This window comes from Cervus elaphus, chromosome 20 (genome assembly GCF_910594005.1).
Source record: "Cervus elaphus chromosome 20, mCerEla1.1, whole genome shotgun sequence".
Classification (NCBI taxonomy): domain Eukaryota; kingdom Metazoa; phylum Chordata; class Mammalia; order Artiodactyla; family Cervidae; genus Cervus; species Cervus elaphus.
In genome coordinates, this window is record NC_057834.1 from 31,454,198 (window position 1) to 31,478,684 (window position 24,487).

Here is a 24,487-nt window from a genome sequence, read left to right on the forward strand (position 1 = left end):
GCCCCACCGCCCCGGGGCGGCGCTCCCGCGGCCTTGCGGCCCCCCGGCCGTTCGCTCCCCGCCGCGGCCCGCGAACGCCTCCGCCCTCACCCCCGGGGGGCAACGCGGGGCACGCGGCTTCCAGCAGCCAGCTGGCCAAAGCCCTTCTCCACCGTGCGCTGGGCGAGGCCACTTCCCACGACGACAGGGGGACACGGGAGCCAGCCGCCTGCAGGCGTCACGGCGCTCTGCCGCGCCGCGGGGGCGTCGCGAGCCTAGGAGCCCACTGAGGCAGCCCCTGTGGGCGGGCGGGCCGCAAGATCCGGCTATGGTCGGGCAAGGCCGTGGGGTGGCCAAGGAGGCCGTCGCTCCGCCGTGGCGACCGAGCGCCCGGCGACGACAGAGGGCTCAGGCTGGAGGGCTGCACCGGTAGAGGCGGTCGGCGGTGGCCAGGCGCCTGGTCCAAAGGCGGACGGAGGAGACGAAGGGCCCTTGGGGGCCAGGCGGCAGGACAGAGAGCCACCGCGGCCACCAAAAAGGCTGTGTTGCCTCCCCGTCGGGGAATCGAACCCCGGTCTCCCGCGTGACAGGCGGGGATACTCACCACTATACTAACGAGGACGGCGGCGACCGCCCTGCCGCCCGGCCCCTCTCGGGCTCTCGGGCTGCCTGCCCACGCCTCCCCCGTGCCCAGCACGGGCCCCGACCCGACCGCCCACCAAACCAACCGCCTCGGTCACAGAGGCGGCCCGCGACCCCGACACGGACCCGGACCCCCCGGGGCACCGGACACTCCTCGTGCGCGCCGCCTCTTGCCTCCAACGCGGCCATTCCGCCGGGAGAAGGGGGTCCGAGAAGGCAAGCGAGGCTGCGAGGACACGGTGGGCGCGCGCCGGCCCGCGTCTGGCGAGGAGGGGCGCGGGTGAGGAGGGGACGGCCCGCCAAGGGCCGGGCTGGGTCCGGGGCGCGACCGGCGGCGCAGCCAGGCGCCTCGGCCGGCCCCGTCGCTCACCCACGCCAGACGGCCGCCTGCCTGCCTGGCGCGGCGCACCGCGCGGCCCGCCACGGGCGCCGGGGCTCGCGCCGCGTCGGGTCTCAGCCAGGCGAGCGGCCACGCGCCCGCCCAGGCCCGCCGTCAGGATGGCCGAGCGGTCTAAGGCGCTGCGTTCAGGTCGCAGTCTCCCCTGGAGGCGTGGGTTCGAATCCCACTCCTGACAAGCCAGCCTTTTGGCCCGCCGGACAAACGCACCCGTCCTCCCCGCGCCACAGCCTTTCTCCACACACGCCCGCCCCCCGCCACCAGGAACCTTCAGTCCTTCTCAGCGCAGCTTTCCTCCCCAGGTGTCTGCGGCTGCAGCTGCTGCTTTTCCGGCCTCCCCGCCTGCGCCTCGCGCACCCTCGCCCACCCTCCCCCTCGCAAGGCCCCACCCCGCCCCACCCCCGTCGGCGCCGACGCACGCGGCCCCGCGCCGGGTGGCGAGCCCTCCTCGCTTCGCGGGCGCCGCGACTTCTGCCTGCTGAACGGCCAACTCGCTCTCGCAGCCTTGCTTCCACGTCCGCCCCCGGCCGCTCTCCCTCCGGCCGGCACCCTGTCGTCCGCGCCCGCGCCGCCGGCCCGCCTGCGCCACCCAGCCACACCCAGGCGGCCGAGCCCCCCCGCCTTGCCCGCCAGGGGGCTGCTGCGTGCCCTCCACGCTTCTCCGCCTTGCGGCCTCGGCCGGGCCACACCTGCCTGCCTCCCGCCCGGGACGCGCGCCACGCACCCTTGCTGCGGGCCGGCGAACACCGGCCTTCCGTGCACGAACCCGTCCCGGGAAGGGCGCTCGGCTGGGGTGGGAGCGGAAGCCCTGCGTGCCCGTCCAGCCCAGCCCGCGCCCCGGCCCTCGGCGCCACCGCGCCCGTTCCCGGGGGGAGGGGGGGGAAGCCGCCGCCCGGGCCGGAGCCAAGCGCGGCCTGGCGTGCTCCCTGCCTCAGCCGGCAGTCCCCGAGCCAGGAGCCGCTCTGCCCAAGGGCCCCTCCTCACCACCACCACCACCCACCCTGTCAGAGCGGAGCGCCCGCGAGCGCCGTCGGCCAGAGCGCAGGAGCCAGGCTCACAACGCCTTTGGGTCCTGGGGCCTGAGCGCCGCTCGGGGCGGCGGCGGGGGCGCCCCGGGGAGTCGCGCTCCCGCGCTCGCGAGCACCCAGCACAGGCCGAGCCCGGGGTCCCGGCCCCCGCCCGCAATGGCACGCTCCATCCCGCCCCTGCCGGAAAGCCAGCCCGCCAGAGGGGTTTTGGGTCGGGACCCGGCAGGTCGCTGAGAGGAACGTCGGCGCGCGGCCGCGGCGACCACGCAGCGCCTGCCCACGCAGACGGCGTCGGCTCCTGGCCCCCTCGGGCGACACCGACAGCGTCGCGGCGGCCGTGGTCGGCGCAGAAGGCGCGGGACCGGCCGAGTGGGCCGGCGGCCCGCCGCCCCGGGGTCCCTCCGAGAGCGCCGCGCCCTGGGGTCCTGCACGTGCCCGGACCCTGGCTTTGAGGTCGGCTGCCCGTCGTCTCCTGCTCGGATGGAGCAGACAGATGCCCACTGGGCGAGCGGTGAGCAGTGACGGGCGGGTGTTGGCCAGCGCCTCTGGGGCGGCGTCGGGCGGCGGCGGCCACCGGTGCATGGGTGGTTCAGTGGTAGAATTCTCGCCTGCCACGCGGGAGGCCCGGGTTCGATTCCCGGCCCATGCAACCCCAGCGTCCCCTTTTGGTCCCGCACTGCAGTCCCAGAGCCGAGCTAGGTCTGCCCGCTCCAAGGCGCTCAAGGGAGCGCTCCTGCAACCGCTGGCTGCTACCTGCCGCCCGCTGCCTCTCCCACGCAGCTGCCCACGACCCCTCCCGCCCCCACACACGGCCCTGCTGCCAAGCCGCTGTGGCCCCAAGCCCTGCGGGCTCAGCCGCCCGTGTGCCCAGACACCTCCCTTGTGGTTGCTGGCTTCCTCACCCGGACCCAGCCGGTGGCTCACGGATTGCGCTGGAAGGCACACCCCACCTCTGGCAGCCGCCGGCCCCACCTCTTCACCTTTCCCAACGTCTGTCTCCAAGCTCCCTGGCTCACTCTCGCCACACTCCGAGAATCAATCACCCTCCGTTTGCACAGCCAGGAGCAAGGAAGTTGCCACATCTGGCAAGGATACCTCCCTTTTCCCTGGAGGGTCCCTGGAGCATCAGCTTGCAGGAGGAGTTCCTCAGAAGTCCACACGCTCCCGGCCCTGGGCCCAGATCGGTTTCCAACAGCAACGCCCTCACCACCTCACACACCACCCCCTCCCCTGAAACCCTCTTGCCCGCCTCACCTCAGCATCAGCCCTGCTCCGCCAGTAACACCACCTCAGCCTGCACCCTCACCATCCCCCTGCTCCCCCAAACGCACCCATCCCACCCACCCCCACCCCTGCTCCCCACCTCCCCCATCTCCACTGCCCCCCTCCCGCCCACGCGCGCGCCCGGTTCCTCCATGAGCCATCCCAAATCCTACTCTTGTCAAGGAACCCGCCTCTGCCTTTGGCCCACTGGCCCGTCTCCCCCCAACCCCAACCCCAACCCTTGGGCTCTTCCTTTTTCTGCTTCTTCCAACGCCAGTAGACCTGATTTCCTTTCCCGGGTTAGTCTCAGGTGCACGGCACAGTGATTCAGTCCCCTGTTCTTTTCCAGGTGATTTTCCAGTGTAGGTTGAGGCGAGATACGAATACAGATCTCATGCTACGGAGGAAAGCTTTGTTGCTTATCTCCTGTAGGTATACTAGCTCCTCTCTCTTGATCCGCCTCCAACTTCGTCCGTCTGCTGCCTTTCCCCTTGGGTAGCCCTGTGGACGTTTTCTACGTCTGAAGGTCGTTTTCCCCTTTGCACATAGATTCATTTGCATTCGTTGGCAGAGTCCACAGAGCTTTGTCCCTCTGCACCCGACTCACTTCACTCAGTGGACCCTTCTGTGGGCCCGTCCAGCGTCGCGGCCCGTGGCGATGGCCGCTCCTTCTTGACGGCTGTGTCATATTCCACGGTACACATTTACCTCTTCTTCTCGTGCCGGCCACGTGCCGCCGGGCACTTGGGCGTTCCCCATGTCTCGGCTCTGGCACAGAGGGCTGCGATGACCCTGGGGGATGCCTGCATCTCCTCCCAGCAGGGGTGATGTCTTTTCCCGATGGGTACCCGGGATTGGGTCTGCTGGATCACAGCGTAAGCCCTTCTTTTTCCTATTGCTGGACTGATCCTCGACTGATTGACTTCCAGGGAGCAGTAGATGTTGTTCTGGAAGTGTAGCTGGTCTACACCCTGCTGTCCGTTTCCGCTGGACAGCGTCGTGATTCCGTCCTGTGTGTGTAGGATGATGTTTTCAGATCGCTTTCCATTACAGGGGGTGACAGGCGATTGCATCCTATTCCCTGTGGTATCCGGTGTGTCTTTGCTGGTCGTCTCCTTTCTACTCAGCACGAGTACGGTATATCCGTTGAGCCCGGCTCTTCATTCATCCCTCCGTCCCTGACTTTGCCCTTGGGAAGCCCGAAGCTGCTTTCCTGTGTCTCGGGGGCTGTCGCTGCTTGGCACAGGGATGAATTTGTACAACACTTTCGATTCCACCCATCTGTGACCTTGTCTGTTCGACTCCCCTCACCAAGGGTCATATTCTGCAGCTCCGGCCGCTGTTGCTGCCAGTGACACTATGTGACTCTTGTGGACGGCTCAGTGACATCCTGTTCTCTCCCTGTCTCTGACAGCGCATCTTCGTGGGTGAGCCGCTGGGGATGGGCACTAGGGGTTTCTCCCCGTCTTGGCTACGGCAAACGGTGCTGCCACGACCGTGGGGTTTGCATGTGCCTTTCTGAATGAAGAGTTGAGCCTTTCACGGATATGGACCCCGCTCGCCTGTCTCCCGCTTACTCAGTTACCTATGGTATTCAGTGTCCTTTTGAAAGCTTACTCCAAAGTCATAGTAGCGGTTGTTGTGGAAGTAGAGTGGATTTCCAACATTGGGCTCCTTTCCGATGGACTGCAACGTGATTCTGTTTCCCAGGTACAGATTTCAGATTTCATGTATGTTTTCAGACTCTTTTCCACTTGAGGTTATTACAGGGTACTGACTCTTATTGCCTGTGTTGAACTGGACAACCTTGGTGCGTCTCCCATCATAGGCGGTCCTGCGTATCTGTTCGTTGCAGCTCCAGAGTCATCCCTCCACCGCTGCCCTTCCGCCTGCCTTACACCAAGGCGGTTTTCTGCGTGAGCCGGTCTCTCTTCGGCAAATAGGTTCGTTTTGTATTCTTTTACACGTTCCACATGCTTTTGTCCAACTCGGTCTGACATTCTTCACCAAGTCTAAGAGTCTCTAGGTCCATCATTGCTTGTGACAAATGGCAATCCTTTCCTTTTCTCTTTAGGACCGAGTGATCGTTCCTTGGGACATCTATGCCACATCTTCTTGGGCCCGCCGTTCGAGGACGGGCACTGGGGTTTCTTCCGTGTCGTGGCTATGGCAAATAGTGCTGCAGTGTGCACGGCGAGTATGGACCTTTAGACCTCTCCGAGGTTTGTTCTCTGCGGGTGTGCACCCAGGACGGGGTGTGCTCGGTCAGATGGGAGCTCTCTTTGGTCCTCATGAAACCCCAGGCATCCCCGCTGCCAACCACCACCCACCATCCCACCCTGAGCCCCCAGCAATGGCACACCCGAGACTGGACATCTGGTCCTGATGAGTGGGGACTTGGGTCTCTGGGGCGGGACGGTGGGCCCACCCTGTTCCGACCGGGTCTGGCCCCCGTCTGGCACTCTGTTTCTGTGGCTCGCTTGCCAGCGTCCTAGCCAGCGCCCGGAGCCCCAGCCCACCGCCGAGCCTGAGCAACCTGCGGCACCGCGCGCCAGGGTGGCACGCACGCTCACCCGCCAGCCCGCCCACACGGCGTGCTCTCCCACCACCTCCCTCACGCCACAGCCCCCTCAGGGTCACCGCCTGCCCTCTGCCTCTCCCGCCAGACCCCAGGCTCGGCCCCATCTACCCGCCACTGTTCCCCTGCAGCCCCGGGCCATCCCTCACACGCCCTGCCCTGCCCTGGCGTTCACCAGTGCGGGCCTGCCTCCAGCTCCGCAGACCCACCCCTGCCACCCGCCCACCCCGACCGCAGACCTGTCCCAGCCTCACACGGGTGCCTGGCACGGCGTCGCCACCGCCTCCATGCTTCTGCAGAGGCCCTGCTCGAGTGGCCGGCCCATCTTTCGGCCAGGTCCCCGCGAGTCCCATGCCTCCCCCTTCCCGCCGGCCCTCCACGCAGACGCCACGCCCAAGCACCCCTGGGCCTGCCTCCCTGCACCCTGCTCGCTGCCGCCCCCTCTCCCTGCGATGGCTCTGCCCCGGTCCCTGATCCTCGTGGGGCACCCACCAGCCATGGCCCCAGGCAGCTTCGTCCCGCACTCTCACCCACGCACGCTGACGCCCACGGCCCCGGCAGGGGCGTCGAGGAAACCTCCTGCGGCGATGGCTAGCACGCGTCAGGCCACAGGTTCTCCTTTTGCCCAGGGGACTCAGCTTTGTCCCGTCGCCCCCGAGCGTGCCGCCCTCGCCGCAGGATGGTGCCCTTCGTCGGCCGTCCACTCCCCCACCCCACCCCCCAAAGGACACAGTCCTTCAACAGTCGTGAAACCCTTTGGGGTTACAGACGGGCTCAAGATTGGGCTAAGGGGAGATTGTGGGTGGCGATGACCCCCGGCGAGAGTTCCTGGGGACGACGATGACAGTCTGTGGAGAGGGATGGAGTTGATCCTGGACAGACAGATTGGAGAGAATGGCAAAGTAGGAGATGTCATATTTAGGGCAGGGGTGCGTGGAACAGGGCGCTGTGTGTGTGTGTGTGTGTGTCTGTGTGTCTGCGTGTCTGCGTGTCTGCGTGTGCACCCAGGTGCCCCCCTTTGGTTCGTTGTCGGGGAGGGACATCTGGGAAACCTTGCCTCACTCTGGTAGGATTGAGAGCTGTGGTCAGGCAAGGGAAACACCATGTTGGTCGGCGTGTCCACCCTGGCCGGCATCACTGCCTGGGGCGCATCTGCCACCTCCCGGCTGGTTGGCTGGGTTTTCCCGGCCGGCCCGCCCCGCCGGGATCTGTGTGCTCCCTCACTTCCCCCGCGCGGTGCTGTGACTCGCAGCACAGGCCCACATTCGTCTTCACCCCTTTGCCTCGGGGAGAGCGAAGAAGAACTCAAGAGCCTCTTGATGGAAGTGAAAGAGGAAAATGACAAAGTTGGCTTCAAACTCAACATTCAGAAAACTAAGCTCGTGGCATCCGGTCCCATCACTTCATGGCAAACAGATGGGGAAACAATGGCCACCGGGAGAGACGTCACTGAGGTGGGGGGGGGCTCCCCCAAATCACTGCAGCCGGTGGCCGCGGCCATGAAATTAAAAGACGTCCGCCTCTTGGGAGAAAAGCTCTGACCAAGCTAGCCAGCATGTCGAGAAGCAGAGACATGACTCTGCCACGAGGGTCCATCTCGTGGAAGCCACGGTCTGTCCAGCAGTCACGGACAGATGTGAGAGTTGGAGCATAAAGAAAGCTGAGCGCTGAAGAATCGATGCTTTTGAACTGCGGTGTTGGAGAAGACTCTTGAGAGTCCCTTGGACTGCCAGGAGATCCAACCAGTCAATCCTAGAGGAAATCAGTCCTGAATATTCATGGGAAGCCCTGAGGCTGAAGCTGACACTTCATTCAGTCCTCTGGCCACCTGACGCAAAGGACTGACTCCCTGGAAAAGACCTCGACGGAAGGCAGGAGGAGACGGGGACGACACGCCACGCCAGAAGGTGAGATGGTTGGATGGCATCGCCGACTCGCTGGACCTGAGTTTGAGCAAGCTGCGGGAGTTGGTGATGGCCAGGGAAGCCTGGGCTGCTGCAGCGCACTGAGCGACTGAACCCATCGATACCGATGCCTCCCGGGCGCCGTGGTCCGCCTCCCAGAGCCCACTCAGGACCAGCACCCTCTTGGAGTCACCAGCGGCGCACGGGAGTCACAGCCAGCCCGGGACCTGGCACTCAATGGCCCAGCCGCCCAGAGAGGTGGCTGGCACGCGGGGCATGGGGAGGCAGGCGTGTCCGTGGCCACTGGCCCCACTCCCAGAGGCAGATCCCCCTCGCTCGTCTTCGGCCTGTGGCGACCACCACAGCCCACGCCCCGACCCCTACCCCCACCCGCCCTGTCCGACCCCTCCTCCTCCCCACCACCACTGACAGCAGGAGAACCAGCACAAGCCCAGGAGCATGGCGGCCGCCACCAGGGGCAGCAGCCGCCGCCCCTCAGGAGGGAGGGGGCGGGGGCTGGGGCTGGGAGGCCTCAGGCGGGTCGTGGTGGAAGCGGCGCGAGGTGGCCACTGCGGCCAAAAGGTTTGCCCCGGGGCACGGCGGGGCTGGCCTGAATCGTGCTTGGGCTGGAGGTGCAGGGTCCCGGGGCCTCTGTGGCAGCGCTGAGCAAGCGTAGGCTAAAAGGGTGGTGGGGTCGCCGGCGAGGAGATCGGCAGGTGGCGGGCGGAGGGGAAGAAGAAAGGCTTCCCTGACCGGGAATCGAACCCGGGCCGCGGCGGTGAGAGCGCCGAATCCTAACCACTAGACCACCAGGGAGCGTCGGGGTTCGGCCCTCGCCTGCTCCTGCCGAACCCAGCGCCTCCGGGCCGCCCGCCCGCCCGCCCGCCCGCGCCACCGTGGTGCCCACACTCGGCCTTGGCAAGGCAAGTCCAGCCGCCCGCCGGCCCTGTCAGTCCGCCTGCCCTGGCGGGCCGTCTTGCTCTCAGCAGCCTCAAAACACTGCGCGCGCCACCGGCTTCTCGCACACACGCCAAAAGCCGCGCGCCAGCTGCCTGGCTCCCTGCTCCCAGCTCTCTCTGCCCCGAACGCCCCAGCCGGGAGGGCGGCGGAGCTCAGCAAAAGGTCGGCCTGCTGCGTTGGCCGGGAATCGAACCCGGGTCAACTGCTTGGAAGGCAGCTATGCTCACCACTATACCACCAACGCTGCTCAGCCCGGGCCGCCGCCAGACGCCGGCCCCGGGCTCGCCCCAGCACACTCTCGCCGCAGCCGCCGCCGCATCCCTGCCCCGACGCCCCGTCAGCGGGAGGCTCTGCGCCGCCGCCGGCGCCACCAGCAGCCCACCAGCAACCCCATCCGCGCCAGCTCTACGCAGCGGCCGGGGTCCACCGGCCCCACCGCCCCGGGGCGGCGCTCCCGCGGCCTTGCGGCCCCCCGGCCGTTCGCTCCCCGCCGCGGCCCGCGAACGCCTCCGCCCTCACCCCCGGGGGGCAACGCGGGGCACGCGGCTTCCAGCAGCCAGCTGGCCAAAGCCCTTCTCCACCGTGCGCTGGGCGAGGCCACTTCCCACGACGACAGGGGGACACGGGAGCCAGCCGCCTGCAGGCGTCACGGCGCTCTGCCGCGCCGCGCCGGTCGCGAGCCTAGGAGCCCACTGAGGCAGCCCCTGTGGGCGGGCGGGCCGCAAGATCCGGCTATGGTCGGGCAAGGCCGTGGGGTGGCCAAGGAGGCCGTCGCTCCGCCGTGGCGACCGAGCGCCCGGCGACGACAGAGGGCTCAGGCTGGAGGGCTGCACCGGTAGAGGCGGTCGGCGGTGGCCAGGCGCCTGGTCCAAAGGCGGACGGAGGAGACGAAGGGCCCTTGGGGGCCAGGCGGCAGGACAGAGAGCCACCGCGGCCACCAAAAAGGCTGTGTTGCCTCCCCGTCGGGGAATCGAACCCCGGTCTCCCGCGTGACAGGCGGGGATACTCACCACTATACTAACGAGGACGGCGGCGACCGCCCTGCCGCCCGGCCCCTCTCGGGCTCTCGGGCTGCCTGCCCACGCCTCCCCCGTGCCCAGCACGGGCCCCGACCCGACCGCCCACCAAACCAACCGCCTCGGTCACAGAGGCGGCCCGCGACCCCGACACGGACCCGGACCCCCCGGGGCACCGGACACTCCTCGTGCGCGCCGCCTCTTGCCTCCAACGCGGCCATTCCGCCGGGAGAAGGGGGTCCGAGAAGGCAAGCGAGGCTGCGAGGACACGGTGGGCGCGCGCCGGCCCGCGTCTGGCGAGGAGGGGCGCGGGTGAGGAGGGGACGGCCCGCCAAGGGCCGGGCTGGGTCCGGGGCGCGACCGGCGGCGCAGCCAGGCGCCTCGGCCGGCCCCGTCGCTCACCCACGCCAGACGGCCGCCTGCCTGCCTGGCGCGGCGCACCGCGCGGCCCGCCACGGGCGCCGGGGCTCGCGCCGCGTCGGGTCTCAGCCAGGCGAGCGGCCACGCGCCCGCCCAGGCCCGCCGTCAGGATGGCCGAGCGGTCTAAGGCGCTGCGTTCAGGTCGCAGTCTCCCCTGGAGGCGTGGGTTCGAATCCCACTCCTGACAAGCCAGCCTTTTGGCCCGCCGGACAAACGCACCCGTCCTCCCCGCGCCACAGCCTTTCTCCACACACGCCCGCCCCCCGCCACCAGGAACCTTCAGTCCTTCTCAGCGCAGCTTTCCTCCCCAGGTGTCTGCGGCTGCAGCTGCTGCTTTTCCGGCCTCCCCGCCTGCGCCTCGCGCACCCTCGCCCACCCTCCCACTCGCAAGGCCCCACCCCGCCCCACCCCCGTCGGCGCCGACGCACGCGGCCCCGCGCCGGGTGGCGAGCCCTCCTCGCTTCGCGGGCGCCGCGACTTCTGCCTGCTGAACGGCCAAGTCGCTCTCGCAGCCTTGCTTCCACGTCCGCCCCCGGCCGCTCTCCCTCCGGCCGGCACCCTGTCGTCCGCGCCCGCGCCGCCGGCCCGCCTGCGCCACCCAGCCACACCCAGGCGGCCGAGCCCCCCCGCCTTGCCCGCCAGGGGGCTGCTGCGTGCCCTCCACGCTTCTCCGCCTTGCGGCCTCGGCCGGGCCACACCTGCCTGCCTCCCGCCCGGGACGCGCGCCACGCACCCTTGCTGCGGGCCGGCGAACACCGGCCTTCCGTGCACGAACCCGTCCCGGGAAGGGCGCTCGGCTGGGGTGGGAGCGGAAGCCCTGCGTGCCCGTCCAGCCCAGCCACAGGCGCCCAGCCCGCGCCCCGGCCCTCGGCGCCACCGCGCCCGTTCCCGGGGGGAGGGGGGGAAGCCGCCGCCCGGGCCGGAGCCAAGCGCGGCCTGGCGTGCTCCCTGCCTCAGCCGGCAGTCCCCGAGCCAGGAGCCGCTCTGCCCAAGGGCCCCTCCTCACCACCACCACCACCCACCCTGTCAGAGCGGAGCGCCCGCGAGCGCCGTCGGCCAGAGCGCAGGAGCCAGGCTCACAACGCCTTTGGGTCCTGGGGCCTGAGCGCCGCTCGGGGCGGCGGCGGGGGCGCCCCGGGGAGTCGCGCTCCCGCGCTCGCGAGCACCCAGCACAGGCCGAGCCCGGGGTCCCGGCCCCCGCCCGCAATGGCACGCTCCATCCCGCCCCTGCCGGAAAGCCAGCCCGCCAGAGGGGTTTTGGGTCGGGACCCGGCAGGTCGCTGAGAGGAACGTCGGCGCGCGGCCGCGGCGACCACGCAGCGCCTGCCCACGCAGACGGCGTCGGCTCCTGGCCCCCTCGGGCGACACCGACAGCGTCGCGGCGGCCGTGGTCGGCGCAGAAGGCGCGGGACCGGCCGAGTGGGCCGGCGGCCCGCCGCCCCGGGGTCCCTCCGAGAGCGCCGCGCCCTGGGGTCCTGCACGTGCCCGGACCCTGGCTTTGAGGTCGGCCGCCCGTCGTCTCCTGCTCGGATGGAGCAGACAGATGCCCACTGGGCGAGCGGTGAGCAGTGACGGGCGGGTGTTGGCCAGCGCCTCTGGGGCGGCGTCGGGCGGCGGCGGCCACCGGTGCATGGGTGGTTCAGTGGTAGAATTCTCGCCTGCCACGCGGGAGGCCCGGGTTCGATTCCCGGCCCATGCAACCCCAGCGTCCCCTTTTGGTCCCGCACTGCAGTCCCAGAGCCGAGCTAGGTCTGCCCGCTCCAAGGCGCTCAAGGGAGCGCTCCTGCAACCGCTGGCTGCTACCTGCCGCCCGCTGCCTCTCCCACGCAGCTGCCCACGACCCCTCCCGCCCCCACACACGGCCCTGCTGCCAAGCCGCTGTGGCCCCAAGCCCTGCGGGCTCAGCCGCCCGTGTGCCCAGACACCTCCCTTGTGGTTGCTGGCTTCCTCAAGCGGACCCAGCCGGTGGCTCACGGATTGCGCTGGAAGGCACACCCCACCTCTGGCAGCCGCCGGCCCCACCTCTTCACCTTTCCCAACGTCTGTCTCCAAGCTCCCTGGCTCACTCTCGCCACACTCCGAGAATCAATCACCCTCCGTTTGCACAGCCCGGAGCAAGGAAGTTGCCACATCTGGCAAGGATACCTCCCTTTTCCCTGGAGGGTCCCTGGAGCATCAGCTTGCAGGAGGAGTTCCTCAGAAGTCCACACGCTCCCGGCCCTGGGCCCAGATCGGTTTCCAACAGCAACGCCCTCACCACCTCACACACCACCCCCTCCCCTGAAACCCTCTTGCCCGCCTCACCTCAGCATCAGCCCTGCTCCGCCAGTAACACCACCTCAGCCTGCACCCTCACCATCCCCCTGCTCCCCCAAACGCACGCATCCCACCCACCCCCACCCCTGCTCCCCACCTCCCCCATCTCCACTGCCCCCCTCCCGCCCACGCGCGCGCCCGGTTCCTCCATGAGCCATCCCAAATCCTACTCTTGTCAAGGAACCCGCCTCTGCCTTTGGCCCACTGGCCCGTCTCCCCCCAACCCCAACCCCAACCCTTGGGCTCTTCCTTTTTCTGCTTCTTCCAACGCCAGTAGACCTGATTTCCTTTCCCGGGTTAGTCTCAGGTGCACGGCACAGTGATTCAGTCCCCTGTTCTTTTCCAGGTGATTTTCCAGTGTAGGTTGAGGCGAGATACGAATACAGATCTCATGCTACGGAGGAAAGCTTTGTTGCTTATCTCCTGTAGGTATACTAGCTCCTCTCTCTTGATCCGCCTCCAACTTCGTCCGTCCGCTGCCTTTCCCCTTGGGTAGCCCTATGGACGTTTTCTATGTCTGAAGGTCGTTTTCCCTTTTGCACATAGATTCATTTGCATTCGTTGGCAGAGTCCACAGAGCTTTGTCCCTCTGCACCCGACTCACTTCACTCAGTGGACCCTTCTGTGGGTCCGTCCAGCGTCGCGGCCCGTGGCGATGGCCGCTCCTCCTTGACGGCTGCGTCATATTCCACGGTACACATATACCTCTTCTTCTCGTGCCGGCCACGTGCCGCCGGGCACTTGGGCGTTCCCCATGTCTCGGCTCTGGCACAGAGGGCTGCGATGACCCTGGGGGATGCCTGCATCTCCTCCCAGCAGGGGTGATGTCTTTTCCCGATGGGTACCCGGGATTGGGTTTGCTGGATCACAGCGTAAGCTCTTCTTTTGCCTATTGCTGGACTGATCCTCGACTGATTGACTTCCAGGGAGCAGTAGATGTTGTTCTGGAAGTGTAGCTGGTCTACACCCTGCTGTCCGTTTCCGCTGGACAGCGTCGTGATTCCGTCCTGTGTGTGTAGGATGATGTTTTCAGATCGCTTTCCATTACAGGGGGTGACAGGCGATTGCATCCTGTTCCCTGTGGTATCCGGTGTGTCTTTGCTGGTCGTCTCCTTTCTACTCAGCACGAGTACGGTATATCCGTTGAGCCCGGCTCTTCATTCATCCCTCCGTCCCTGACTTTGCCCTTGGGAAGCCCGAAGCTGCTTTCCTGTGTCTCGGGGGCTGTCGCTGCTTGGCACAGGGATGAATTTGTACAACACTTTCGATTCCACCCATCTGTGACCTTGTCTGTTCGACTCCCCTCACCAAGGGTCATATTCTGCAGCTCCGGCCGCTGTTGCTGCCAGTGACACTATGTGACTCTTGTGGACGGCTCAGTGACATCCTGTTCTCTCCCTGTCTCTGACAGCGCATCTTCGTGGGTGAGCCCACTGGGGATGGGCACTGGGGGTTTCTCCCCGTCTTGGCTACGGCAAACGGTGCTGCCACGACCGTGGGGTTTGCATGTGCCTTTCTGAATGAAGAGTTGAGCCTTTCACGGATATGGACCCCGCTCGCCTGTCTCCCGCTTACTCAGTTACCTATGGTATTCAGTGTCCTTTTGAAAGCTTACTCCAAAGTCATAGTAGCGGTTGTTGTGGAAGTAGAGTGGATTTCCAACATTGGGCTCCTTTCCGATGGACTGCAACGTGATTCTGTTTCCCAGGTACAGATTTCAGATTTCATGTATGTTTTCAGACTCTTTTCCACTTGAGGTTATTACAGGGTACTGACTCTTATTGCCTGTGTTGAACTGGACAACCTTGGTGCGTCTCCCATCATAGGCGGTCCTGCGTATCTGTTCGTTGCAGCTCCAGAGTCATCCCTCCACCGCTGCCCTTCCGCCTGCCTTACACCAAGGCGGTTTTCTGCGTGAGCCGGTCTCTCTTCGGCAAATAGGTTCGTTTTGTATTCTTTTACACGTTCCACATGCTTTTGTCCAACTCGGTCTGACATTCTTCACCAAGTCTAAGAGTCTCTAGGTCCATCATTGCTTGTGACAAATGGCAATCCTTTCCTTTTCTCTTTAGGACCGAGTGATCGTTCCTTGGGACATCTATGCCACATCTTCTTGGGCCCGCCGTTCGAGGACGGGCACTGGGGTTTCTTCCGTGTCGTGGCTATGGCAAATAGTGCTGCAGTGTGCACGGCGAGTATGGACCTTTAGACCTCTCCGAGGTTTGTTCTCTGCGGGTGTGCACCCAGGACGGGGTGTGCTCGGTCAGATGGGAGCTCTCTTTGGTCCTCATGAAACCCCAGGCATCCCCGCTGCCAACCACCACCCACCATCCCACCCTGAGCCCCCAGCAATGGCACACCCGAGACTGGACATCTGGTCCTGGTGAGTGGGGACTTGGGTCTCTGGGGCGGGACGGTGGGCCCACCCTGTTCCGACCGGGTCTGGCCCCCGTCTGGCACTCCGTTTCTGTGGCTCGCTTGCCAGCGTCCTAGCCAGCGCCCGGAGCCCCAGCCCACCGCCGAGCCTGAGCAACCTGCGGCACCGCGCGCCAGCCCGCCCACACGGCGTGCTCTCCCACCACCTCCCTCACGCCACAGCCCCCTCAGGGTCACCGCCTGCCCTCTGCCTCTCCCGCCAGACCCCAGGCTCGGCCCCATCTACCCGCCACCGTCCCCCTGCAGCCCCGGGCCATCCCTCACACGCCCTGCCCTGCCCTGGCGTTCACCAGTGCGGGCCTGCCTCCAGCTCCGCAGACCCACCCCTGCCACCCGCCCACCCCGACCGCAGACCTGTCCCAGCCTCACACGGGTGCCTGGCACGGCGTCGCCACCGCCTCCATGCTTCTGCAGAGGCCCTGCTCGAGTGGCCGGCCCATCTTTCGGCCAGGTCCCCGCGAGTCCCATGCCTCCCCCTTCCCGCCGGCCCTCCACGCAGACGCCACGCCCAAGCACCCCTGGGCCTGCCTCCCCGCACCCTGCTCGCTGCCGCCCCCTCTCCCTGCGATGGCTCTGCCCCGGTCCCTGATCCTCGTGGGGCACCCACCAGCCATGGCCCCAGGCAGCTTCGTCCCGCACTCTCACCCACGCACGCTGACGCCCACGGCCCCGGCAGGGGCGTCGAGGAAACCTCCTGCGGCGATGGCTAGCACGCGTCAGGCCACAGGTTCTCCTTTTGCCCAGGGGACTCAGCTTTGTCCCGTCGCCCCCGAGCGTGCCGCCCTCGCCGCAGGATGGTGCCCTTCGTCGGCCGTCCACTCCCCCACCCCACCCCCCAAAGGACACAGCCCTTCAACAGTCGTGAAACCCTTTGGGGTTACAGACGGGCTCAAGATTGGGCTAAGGGGAGATTGTGGGTGGCGATGACCCCCGGCGAGAGTTCCTGGGGACGACGATGACAGTCTGTGGAGAGGGATGGAGTTGATCCTGGACAGACAGATTGGAGAGAATGGCAAAGTAGGAGATGTCATATCTAGGGCAGGGGTGCGTGGAACAGGGCGCTGTGTGTGTGTGTGTCTGCGTGTCTGCGTGTGCACCCAGGTGCCCCCCTTTGGTTCGTTGTCGGGGAGGGACATCTGGGAAACCTTGCCTCACTCTGGTAGGATTGAGAGCTGTGGTCAGGCAAGGGAAACACCATGTTGGTCGGCGTGTCCACCCTGGCCGGCATCACTGCCTGGGGCGCATCTGCCACCTCCCGGCTGGTTGGCTGGGTTTTCCCGGCCGGCCCGCCCCGCCGGGATCTGTGTGCTCCCTCACTTCCCCCGCGCGGTGCTGTGACTCGCAGCACAGGCCCACATTCGTCTTCACCCCTTTGCCTCGGGGAGAGCGAAGAAGAACTCAAGAGCCTCTTGATGGAAGTGAAAGAGGAAAATGACAAAGTTGGCTTCAAACTCAACATTCAGAAAACTAAGCTCGTGGCATCCGGTCCCATCACTTCATGGCAAACAGATGGGGAAACAATGGCCACCGGGAGAGACGTCACTGAGGTGGGGGGGGGCTCCCCCAAATCACTGCAGCCGGTGGCCGCGGCCATGAAATTAAAAGACGTCCGCCTCTTGGGAGAAAAGCTCTGACCAAGCTAGCCAGCATGTCGAGAAGCAGAGACATGACTCTGCCACGAGGGTCCATCTCGTGGAAGCCACGGTCTGTCCAGCAGTCACGGACAGATGTGAGAGATGGAGCATAAAGAAAGCTGAGCGCTGAAGAATCGATGCTTTTGAACTGCGGTGTTGGAGAAGACTCTTGAGAGTCCCTTGGACTGCCAGGAGATCCAACCAGTCAATCCTAGAGGAAATCAGTCCTGAATATTCATGGGAAGCCCTGAGGCTGAAGCTGACACTTCATTCAGTCCTCTGGCCACCTGACGCAAAGGACTGACTCCCTGGAAAAGACCTCGACGGAAGGCAGGAGGAGACGGGGACGACACGCCACGCCAGAAGGTGAGATGGTTGGATGGCATCGCCGACTCGCTGGACCTGAGTTTGAGCAAGCTGCGGGAGTTGGTGATGGCCAGGGAAGCCTGGGCTGCTGCAGCGCACTGAGCGACTGAACCCATCGATACCGATGCCTCCCGGGCGCCGTGGTCCGCCTCCCAGAGCCCACTCAGGACCAGCACCCTCTTGGAGTCACCAGCGGCGCACGGGAGTCACAGCCAGCCCGGGACCTGGCACTCAATGGCCCAGCCGCCCAGAGAGGTGGCTGGCACGCGGGGCATGGGGAGGCAGGCGTGTCCGTGGCCACTGGCCCCACTCCCAGAGGCAGATCCCCCTCGCTCGTCTTCGGCTGTGGCCACCGCCGCGGCCGCTGCCGGCCCGCGCTGGCGACCACCACAGCCCACGCCCCGACCCCTACCCCCACCCGCCCTGTCCGACCCCTCCTCCTCCCCACCACCACTGACAGCAGGAGAACCAGCACAAGCCCAGGAGCATGGCGGCCGCCACCAGGGGCAGCAGCCGCCGCCCCTCAGGAGGGAGGGGGCGGGGGCTGGGGCTGGGAGGCCTCAGGCGGGTCGTGGTGGAAGCGGCGCGAGGTGGCCACTGCGGCCAAAAGGTTTGCCCCGGGGCACGGCGGGGCTGGCCTGAATCGTGCTTGGGCTGGAGGTGCAGGGTCCCGGGGCCTCTGTGGCAGCGCTGAGCAAGCGTAGGCTAAAAGGGTGGTGGGGTCGCCGGCGAGGAGATCGGCAGGTGGCGGGCGGAGGGGAAGAAGAAAGGCTTCCCTGACCGGGAATCGAACCCGGGCCGCGGCGGTGAGAGCGCCGAATCCTAACCACTAGACCACCAGGGAGCGTCGGGGTTCGGCCCTCGCCTGCTCCTGCCGAACCCAGCGCCTCCGGGCCGCCCGCCCGCCCGCCCGCCCGCGCCACCGTGGTGCCCACACTCGGCCTTGGCAAGGCAAGTCCAGCCGCCCGCCGGCCCTGTCAGTCCGCCTGCCCTGGCGGGCCGTCTTGCTCTCAGCAGCCTCAAAACACTGCGCGCGCCACCGGCTTCTCGCACACACGCCAAAAGCCGCGCGCCAGCTGCCTGGCTCCCTGCTCCCAGCTCTCTCTGCCCCGAACGCCCCAGCCGGGAGGGCGGCGGAGCTCAGCAAAAGGTCGGCCTGCTGCGTTGGCCGGGAATCGAACCCGGGTCAACTGCTTGGAAGGCAGCTATGCTCACCACTATACCACCAACGCTGCTCAGCCCGGGCCGCCGCCAGACGCCGGCCCCGGGCTCGCCCCAGCACACTCTCGCCGCAGCCGCCGCCGCATCCCTGCCCCGACGCCCCGTCAGCGGGAGGCTCTGCGCCGCCGCCGGCGCCACCAGCAGCCCACCAGCAACCCCATCCGCGCCAGCTCTACGCAGCGGCCGGGGTCCACCGGCCCCACCGCCCCGGGGCGGCGCTCCCGCGGCCTTGCGGCCCCCCGGCCGTTCGCTCCCCGCCGCGGCCCGCGAACGCCTCCGCCCTCACCCCCGGGGGGCAACGCGGGGCACGCGGCTTCCAGCAGCCAGCTGGCCAAAGCCCTTCTCCACCGTGCGCTGGGCGAGGCCACTTCCCACGACGACAGGGGGACACGGGAGCCAGCCGCCTGCAGGCGTCACGGCGCTCTGCCGCGCCGCGCCGGTCGCGAGCCTAGGAGCCCACTGAGGCAGCCCCTGTGGGCGGGCGGGCCGCAAGATCCGGCTATGGTCGGGCAAGGCCGTGGGGTGGCCAAGGAGGCCGTCGCTCCGCCGTGGCGACCGAGCGCCCGGCGACGACAGAGGGCTCAGGCTGGAGGGCTGCACCGGTAGAGGCGGTCGGCGGTGGCCAGGCGCCTGGTCCAAAGGCGGACGGAGGAGACGAAGGGCCCTTGGGGGCCAGGCGGCAGGACAGAGAGCCACCGCGGCCACCAAAAAGGCTGTGTTGCCTCCCCGTCGGGGAATCGAACCCCGGTCTCCCGCGTGACAGGCGGGGATACTCACCACTATACTAACGAGGACGGCGGCGACCGCCCTGCCGCCCGGCCCCTCTCGGGCTCTCGGGCTGCCTGCCCACGCCTCCCCCGTGCCCAGCACGGGCCCAGCACGGGCCCCGACCCGACCGCCCACCAAACCAACCGCCTCGGTCACAGAGGCGGCCCGCGACCCCGACACGGACCCGGACCCCCCGGGGCACCGGACACTCCTCGTGCGCGCCGCCTCTTGCCTCCAACGCGGCCATTCCGCCGGGAGAAGGGGGTCCGAGAAGGCAAGCGAGGCTGCGAGGACACGGTGGGCGCGCGCCGGCCCGCGTCTGGCGAGGAGGGGCGCGGGTGAGGAGGGGACGGCCCGCCAAGGGCCGGGCTGGGTCCGGGGCGCGACCGGCGGCGCAGCCAGGCGCCTCGGCCGGCCCCGTCGCTCACCCACGCCAGACGGCCGCCTGCCTGCCTGGCGCGGCGCACCGCGCGGCCCGCCACGGGCGCCGGGGCTCGCGCCGCGTCGGGTCTCAGCCAGGCGAGCGGCCACGCGCCCGCCCAGGCCCGCCGTCAGGATGGCCGAGCGGTCTAAGGCGCTGCGTTCAGGTCGCAGTCTCCCCTGGAGGCGTGGGTTCGAATCCCACTCCTGACAAGCCAGCCTTTTGGCCCGCCGGACAAACGCACCCGTCCTCCCCGCGCCACAGCCTTTCTCCACACACGCCCGCCCCCCGCCACCAGGAACCTTCAGTCCTTCTCAGCGCAGCTTTCCTCCCCAGGTGTCTGCGGCTGCAGCTGCTGCTTTTCCGGCCTCCCCGCCTGCGCCTCGCGCACCCTCGCCCACCCTCCCACTCGCAAGGCCCCACCCCGCCCCACCCCCGTCGGCGCCGACGCACGCGGCCCCGCGCCGGGTGGCGAGCCCTCCTCGCTTCGCGGGCGCCGCGACTTCTGCCTGCTGAACGGCCAAGTCGCTCTCGCAGCCTTGCTTCCACGTCCGCCCCCGGCCGCTCTCCCTCCGGCCGGCACCCTGTCGTCCGCGCCCGCGCCGCCGGCCCGCCTGCGCCACCCAGCCACACCCAGGCGGCCGAGCCCCCCCGCCTTGCCCGCCAGGGGGCTGCTGCGTGCCCTCCACGCTTCTCCGCCTTGCGGCCTCGGCCGGGCCACACCTGCCTGCCTCCCGCCCGGGACGCGCGCCACGCACCCTTGCTGCGGGCCGGCGAACACCGGCCTTCCGTGCACGAACCCGTCCCGGGAAGGGCGCTCGGCTGGGGTGGGAGCGGAAGCCCTGCGTGCCCGTCCAGCCCAGCCACAGGCGCCCAGCCCGCGCCCCGGCCCTCGGCGCCACCGCGCCCGTTCCCGGGGGGAGGGGGGGAAGCCGCCGCCCGGGCCGGAGCCAAGCGCGGCCTGGCGTGCTCCCTGCCTCAGCCGGCAGTCCCCGAGCCAGGAGCCGCTCTGCCCAAGGGCCCCTCCTCACCACCACCACCACCCACCCTGTCAGAGCGGAGCGCCCGCGAGCGCCGTCGGCCAGAGCGCAGGAGCCAGGCTCACAACGCCTTTGGGTCCTGGGGCCTGAGCGCCGCTCGGGGCGGCGGCGGGGGCGCCCCGGGGAGTCGCGCTCCCGCGCTCGCGAGCACCCAGCACAGGCCGAGCCCGGGGTCCCGGCCCCCGCCCGCAATGGCACGCTCCATCCCGCCCCTGCCGGAAAGCCAGCCCGCCAGAGGGGTTTTGGGTCGGGACCCGGCAGGTCGCTGAGAGGAACGTCGGCGCGCGGCCGCGGCGACCACGCAGCGCCTGCCCACGCAGACGGCGTCGGCTCCTGGCCCCCTCGGGCGACACCGACAGCGTCGCGGCGGCCGTGGTCGGCGCAGAAGGCGCGGGACCGGCCGAGTGGGCCGGCGGCCCGCCGCCCCGGGGTCCCTCCGAGAGCGCCGCGCCCTGGGGTCCTGCACGTGCCCGGACCCTGGCTTTGAGGTCGGCCGCCCGTCGTCTCCTGCTCGGATGGAGCAGACAGATGCCCACTGGGCGAGCGGTGAGCAGTGACGGGCGGGTGTTGGCCAGCGCCTCTGGGGCGGCGTCGGGCGGCGGCGGCCACCGGTGCATGGGTGGTTCAGTGGTAGAATTCTCGCCTGCCACGCGGGAGGCCCGGGTTCGATTCCCGGCCCATGCAACCCCAGCGTCCCCTTTTGGTCCCGCACTGCAGTCCCAGAGCCGAGCTAGGTCTGCCCGCTCCAAGGCGCTCAAGGGAGCGCTCCTGCAACCGCTGGCTGCTACCTGCCGCCCGCTGCCTCTCCCACGCAGCTGCCCACGACCCCTCCCGCCCCCACACACGGCCCTGCTGCCAAGCCGCTGTGGCCCCAAGCCCTGCGGGCTCAGCCGCCCGTGTGCCCAGACACCTCCCTTGTGGTTGCTGGCTTCCTCACGCGGACCCAGCCGGTGGCTCACGGATTGCGCTGGAAGGCACACCCCACCTCTGGCAGCCGCCGGCCCCACCTCTTCACCTTTCCCAACGTCTGTCTCCAAGCTCCCTGGCTCACTCTCGCCACACTCCGAGACTCAATCACCCTCCGTTTGCACAGCCAGGAGCAAGGAAGTTGCCACATCTGGCAAGGATACCTCCCTTTTCCCTGGAGGGTCCCTGGAGCATCAGCTTGCAGGAGGAGTTCCTCAGAAGTCCACACGCTCCCGGCCCTGGGCCCAGATCGGTTTCCAACAGCAACGCCCTCACCACCTCACACACCACCCCCTCCCCTGAAACCCTCTTGCCCGCCTCACCTCAGCATCAGCCCTGCTCCGCCAGTAACACCACCTCAGCCTGCACCCTCACCATCCCCCTGCTCCCCCAAACGCACCCATCCCACCCACCCCCACCCCTGCTCCCCACCTCCCCCATCTCCACTGCCCCCCTCCCGCCCACGCGCGCGCCCGGTTCCTCCATGAGCCATCCCAAATCCTACTCTTGTCAAGGAACCCGCCTCTGCCTTTGGCCCACTGGCCCGTCTCCCCCCAACCCCAACCCCAACCCTTGGGCTCTTCCTTTTTCTGCTTCTTCCAACGCCAGTAGACCTGATTTCCTTTCCCGGGTTAGTCTCAGGTGCACGGCACAGTGATTCAGTCCCCTGTTCTTTTCCAGGTGATTTTCCAGTGTAGGTTGAGGCGAGATACGAATACAGATCTCATGCTACGGAGGAAAGCTTTGTTGCTTATCTCCTGTAGGTATACTAGCTCCTCTCTCTTGATCCGCCTCCAACTTCGTCCGTCCGCTGCCTTTCCCCTTGGGTAGCCCTATGGACGTTTTCTATGTCTGAAGGTCGTTTTCCCTTTTGCACATAGATTCATTTGCATTCGTTGGCAGAGTCCACAGAGCTTTGTCCCTCTGCACCCGACTCACTTCACTCAGTGGACCCTTCTGTGGGTCCGTCCAGCGTCGCGGCCCGTGGCGATGGCCGCTCCTCCTTGACGGCTGCGTCATATTCCACGGTACACATATACCTCTTCTTCTCGTGCCGGCCACGTGCCGCCGGGCACTTGGGCGTTCCCCATGTCTCGGCTCTGGCACAGAGGGCTGCGATGACCCTGGGGGATGCCTGCATCTCCTCCCAGCAGGGGTGATGTCTTTTCCCGATGGGTACCCGGGATTGGGTTTGCTGGATCACAGCGTAAGCTCTTCTTTTGCCTATTGCTGGACTGATCCTCGACTGATTGACTTCCAGGGAGCAGTAGATGTTGTTCTGGAAGTGTAGCTGGTCTACACCCTGCTGTCCGTTTCCGCTGGACAGCGTCGTGATTCCGTCCTGTGTGTGTAGGATGATGTTTTCAGATCGCTTTCCATTACAGGGGGTGACAGGCGATTGCATCCTGTTCCCTGTGGTATCCGGTGTGTCTTTGCTGGTCGTCTCCTTTCTACTCAGCACGAGTACGGTATATCCGTTGAGCCCGGCTCTTCATTCATCCCTCCGTCCCTGACTTTGCCCTTGGGAAGCCCGAAGCTGCTTTCCTGTGTCTCGGGGGCTGTCGCTGCTTGGCACAGGGATGAATTTGTACAACACTTTCGATTCCACCCATCTGTGACCTTGTCTGTTCGACTCCCCTCACCAAGGGTCATATTCTGCAGCTCCGGCCGCTGTTGCTGCCAGTGACACTATGTGACTCTTGTGGACGGCTCAGTGACATCCTGTTCTCTCCCTGTCTCTGACAGCGCATCTTCGTGGGTGAGCCCACTGGGGATGGGCACTGGGGGTTTCTCCCCGTCTTGGCTACGGCAAACGGTGCTGCCACGACCGTGGGGTTTGCATGTGCCTTTCTGAATGAAGAGTTGAGCCTTTCACGGATATGGACCCCGCTCGCCTGTCTCCCGCTTACTCAGTTACCTATGGTATTCAGTGTCCTTTTGAAAGCTTACTCCAAAGTCATAGTAGCGGTTGTTGTGGAAGTAGAGTGGATTTCCAACATTGGGCTCCTTTCCGATGGACTGCAACGTGATTCTGTTTCCCAGGTACAGATTTCAGATTTCATGTATGTTTTCAGACTCTTTTCCACTTGAGGTTATTACAGGGTACTGACTCTTATTGCCTGTGTTGAACTGGACAACCTTGGTGCGTCTCCCATCATAGGCGGTCCTGCGTATCTGTTCGTTGCAGCTCCAGAGTCATCCCTCCACCGCTGCCCTTCCGCCTGCCTTACACCAAGGCGGTTTTCTGCGTGAGCCGGTCTCTCTTCGGCAAATAGGTTCGTTTTGTATTCTTTTACACGTTCCACATGCTTTTGTCCAACTCGGTCTGACATTCTTCACCAAGTCTAAGAGTCTCTAGGTCCATCATTGCTTGTGACAAATGGCAATCCTTTCCTTTTCTCTTTAGGACCGAGTGATCGTTCCTTGGGACATCTATGCCACATCTTCTTGGGCCCGCCGTTCGAGGACGGGCACTGGGGTTTCTTCCGTGTCGTGGCTATGGCAAATAGTGCTGCAGTGTGCACGGCGAGTATGGACCTTTAGACCTCTCCGAGGTTTGTTCTCTGCGGGTGTGCACCCAGGACGGGGTGTGCTCGGTCAGATGGGAGCTCTCTTTGGTCCTCATGAAACCCCAGGCATCCCCGCTGCCAACCACCACCCACCATCCCACCCTGAGCCCCCAGCAATGGCACACCCGAGACTGGACATCTGGTCCTGGTGAGTGGGGACTTGGGTCTCTGGGGCGGGACGGTGGGCCCACCCTGTTCCGACCGGGTCTGGCCCCCGTCTGGCACTCCGTTTCTGTGGCTCGCTTGCCAGCGTCCTAGCCAGCGCCCGGAGCCCCAGCCCACCGCCGAGCCTGAGCAACCTGCGGCACCGCGCGCCAGCCCGCCCACACGGCGTGCTCTCCCACCACCTCCCTCACGCCACAGCCCCCTCAGGGTCACCGCCTGCCCTCTGCCTCTCCCGCCAGACCCCAGGCTCGGCCCCATCTACCCGCCACCGTCCCCCTGCAGCCCCGGGCCATCCCTCACACGCCCTGCCCTGCCCTGGCGTTCACCAGTGCGGGCCTGCCTCCAGCTCCGCAGACCCACCCCTGCCACCCGCCCACCCCGACCGCAGACCTGTCCC

General features: G+C 66.9%; 2 protein-coding genes and 13 non-coding genes across 15 annotated transcripts; 8 read left to right on the forward strand and 7 right to left on the reverse strand.

Moving 5' to 3' along the window:
- The first annotated feature begins 307 nt into the window (after positions 1-307).
- Positions 308-6,699, forward strand: LOC122676377 (mucin-1-like). Its single transcript, XM_043875553.1, has 8 exons — positions 308-315; positions 448-1,786; positions 1,843-2,205; positions 2,273-2,641; positions 2,827-3,036; positions 4,724-4,806; positions 5,165-5,225; positions 5,797-6,699. The coding sequence occupies exons 1-8, from the start codon at positions 308-310 to the stop codon at positions 6,697-6,699; spliced, it is 3,336 nt and encodes a 1,111-aa protein (XP_043731488.1).
- TRNAD-GUC lies at positions 529-600 on the reverse strand. The gene has a single exon. It is a non-coding gene; the product is annotated as a tRNA-Asp (tRNA).
- TRNAL-CAG lies at positions 1,114-1,196 on the forward strand. The gene has a single exon. It is a non-coding gene; the product is annotated as a tRNA-Leu (tRNA).
- On the forward strand, positions 2,625-2,695 carry TRNAG-GCC. The gene has a single exon. It is a non-coding gene; the product is annotated as a tRNA-Gly (tRNA).
- A 291-nt stretch (positions 6,700-6,990) lies between the features above and the next one.
- LOC122676378 (serine/arginine repetitive matrix protein 1-like) lies at positions 6,991-9,590 on the forward strand. Its single transcript, XM_043875554.1, has 4 exons — positions 6,991-7,056; positions 8,224-8,373; positions 8,648-8,913; positions 9,059-9,590. Exons 1-4 carry the CDS (start codon positions 6,991-6,993, stop codon positions 9,588-9,590), a joined length of 1,014 nt encoding a protein of 337 aa, XP_043731489.1.
- Positions 8,536-8,607, reverse strand: TRNAE-CUC. The gene has a single exon. It is a non-coding gene; the product is annotated as a tRNA-Glu (tRNA).
- TRNAG-UCC lies at positions 8,924-8,995 on the reverse strand. Its single transcript has one exon. It is a non-coding gene; the product is annotated as a tRNA-Gly (tRNA).
- Positions 9,591-9,706: 116 nt separating the features above from the next.
- Positions 9,707-9,778, reverse strand: TRNAD-GUC. The gene has a single exon. It is a non-coding gene; the product is annotated as a tRNA-Asp (tRNA).
- A 513-nt stretch (positions 9,779-10,291) lies between these two features.
- TRNAL-CAG lies at positions 10,292-10,374 on the forward strand. Its single transcript has one exon. It is a non-coding gene; the product is annotated as a tRNA-Leu (tRNA).
- A 1,441-nt stretch (positions 10,375-11,815) lies between these two features.
- Positions 11,816-11,886, forward strand: TRNAG-GCC. Its single transcript has one exon. It is a non-coding gene; the product is annotated as a tRNA-Gly (tRNA).
- A 5,825-nt stretch (positions 11,887-17,711) lies between these two features.
- Positions 17,712-17,783, reverse strand: TRNAE-CUC. Its single transcript has one exon. It is a non-coding gene; the product is annotated as a tRNA-Glu (tRNA).
- A 316-nt stretch (positions 17,784-18,099) lies between these two features.
- Positions 18,100-18,171, reverse strand: TRNAG-UCC. The gene has a single exon. It is a non-coding gene; the product is annotated as a tRNA-Gly (tRNA).
- Positions 18,172-18,882: 711 nt separating this feature from the next.
- Positions 18,883-18,954, reverse strand: TRNAD-GUC. Its single transcript has one exon. It is a non-coding gene; the product is annotated as a tRNA-Asp (tRNA).
- A 524-nt stretch (positions 18,955-19,478) lies between these two features.
- Positions 19,479-19,561, forward strand: TRNAL-CAG. Its single transcript has one exon. It is a non-coding gene; the product is annotated as a tRNA-Leu (tRNA).
- A 1,441-nt stretch (positions 19,562-21,002) lies between these two features.
- On the forward strand, positions 21,003-21,073 carry TRNAG-GCC. Its single transcript has one exon. It is a non-coding gene; the product is annotated as a tRNA-Gly (tRNA).
- Positions 21,074-24,487: the final 3,414 nt, after the last annotated feature.

Bases quoted from the DNA above. Each gene is read 5' to 3' on its own strand.
- LOC122676377 (XM_043875553.1), top strand. The intron at 1,787-1,842 runs GTCCCGGGAAGG...GTGCCCGTCCAG, and splicing joins GGCCTTCCGTGCACGAACCC to CCCAGCCCGCGCCCCGGCCC. The intron at 2,642-2,826 runs GTAGAATTCTCG...TCTCCCACGCAG, and splicing joins GGTGCATGGGTGGTTCAGTG to CTGCCCACGACCCCTCCCGC.
- LOC122676378 (XM_043875554.1), top strand. From the start codon at position 6,991: ATGTTGGTCGGCGTGTCCACCCTGGCCGGCATCACTGCCTGGGGCGCA. The intron at 7,057-8,223 runs GTTGGCTGGGTT...CACCACTGACAG, and splicing joins CATCTGCCACCTCCCGGCTG to CAGGAGAACCAGCACAAGCC. The intron at 8,914-9,058 runs GTCGGCCTGCTG...CTCTCGCCGCAG, and splicing joins GCGGCGGAGCTCAGCAAAAG to CCGCCGCCGCATCCCTGCCC.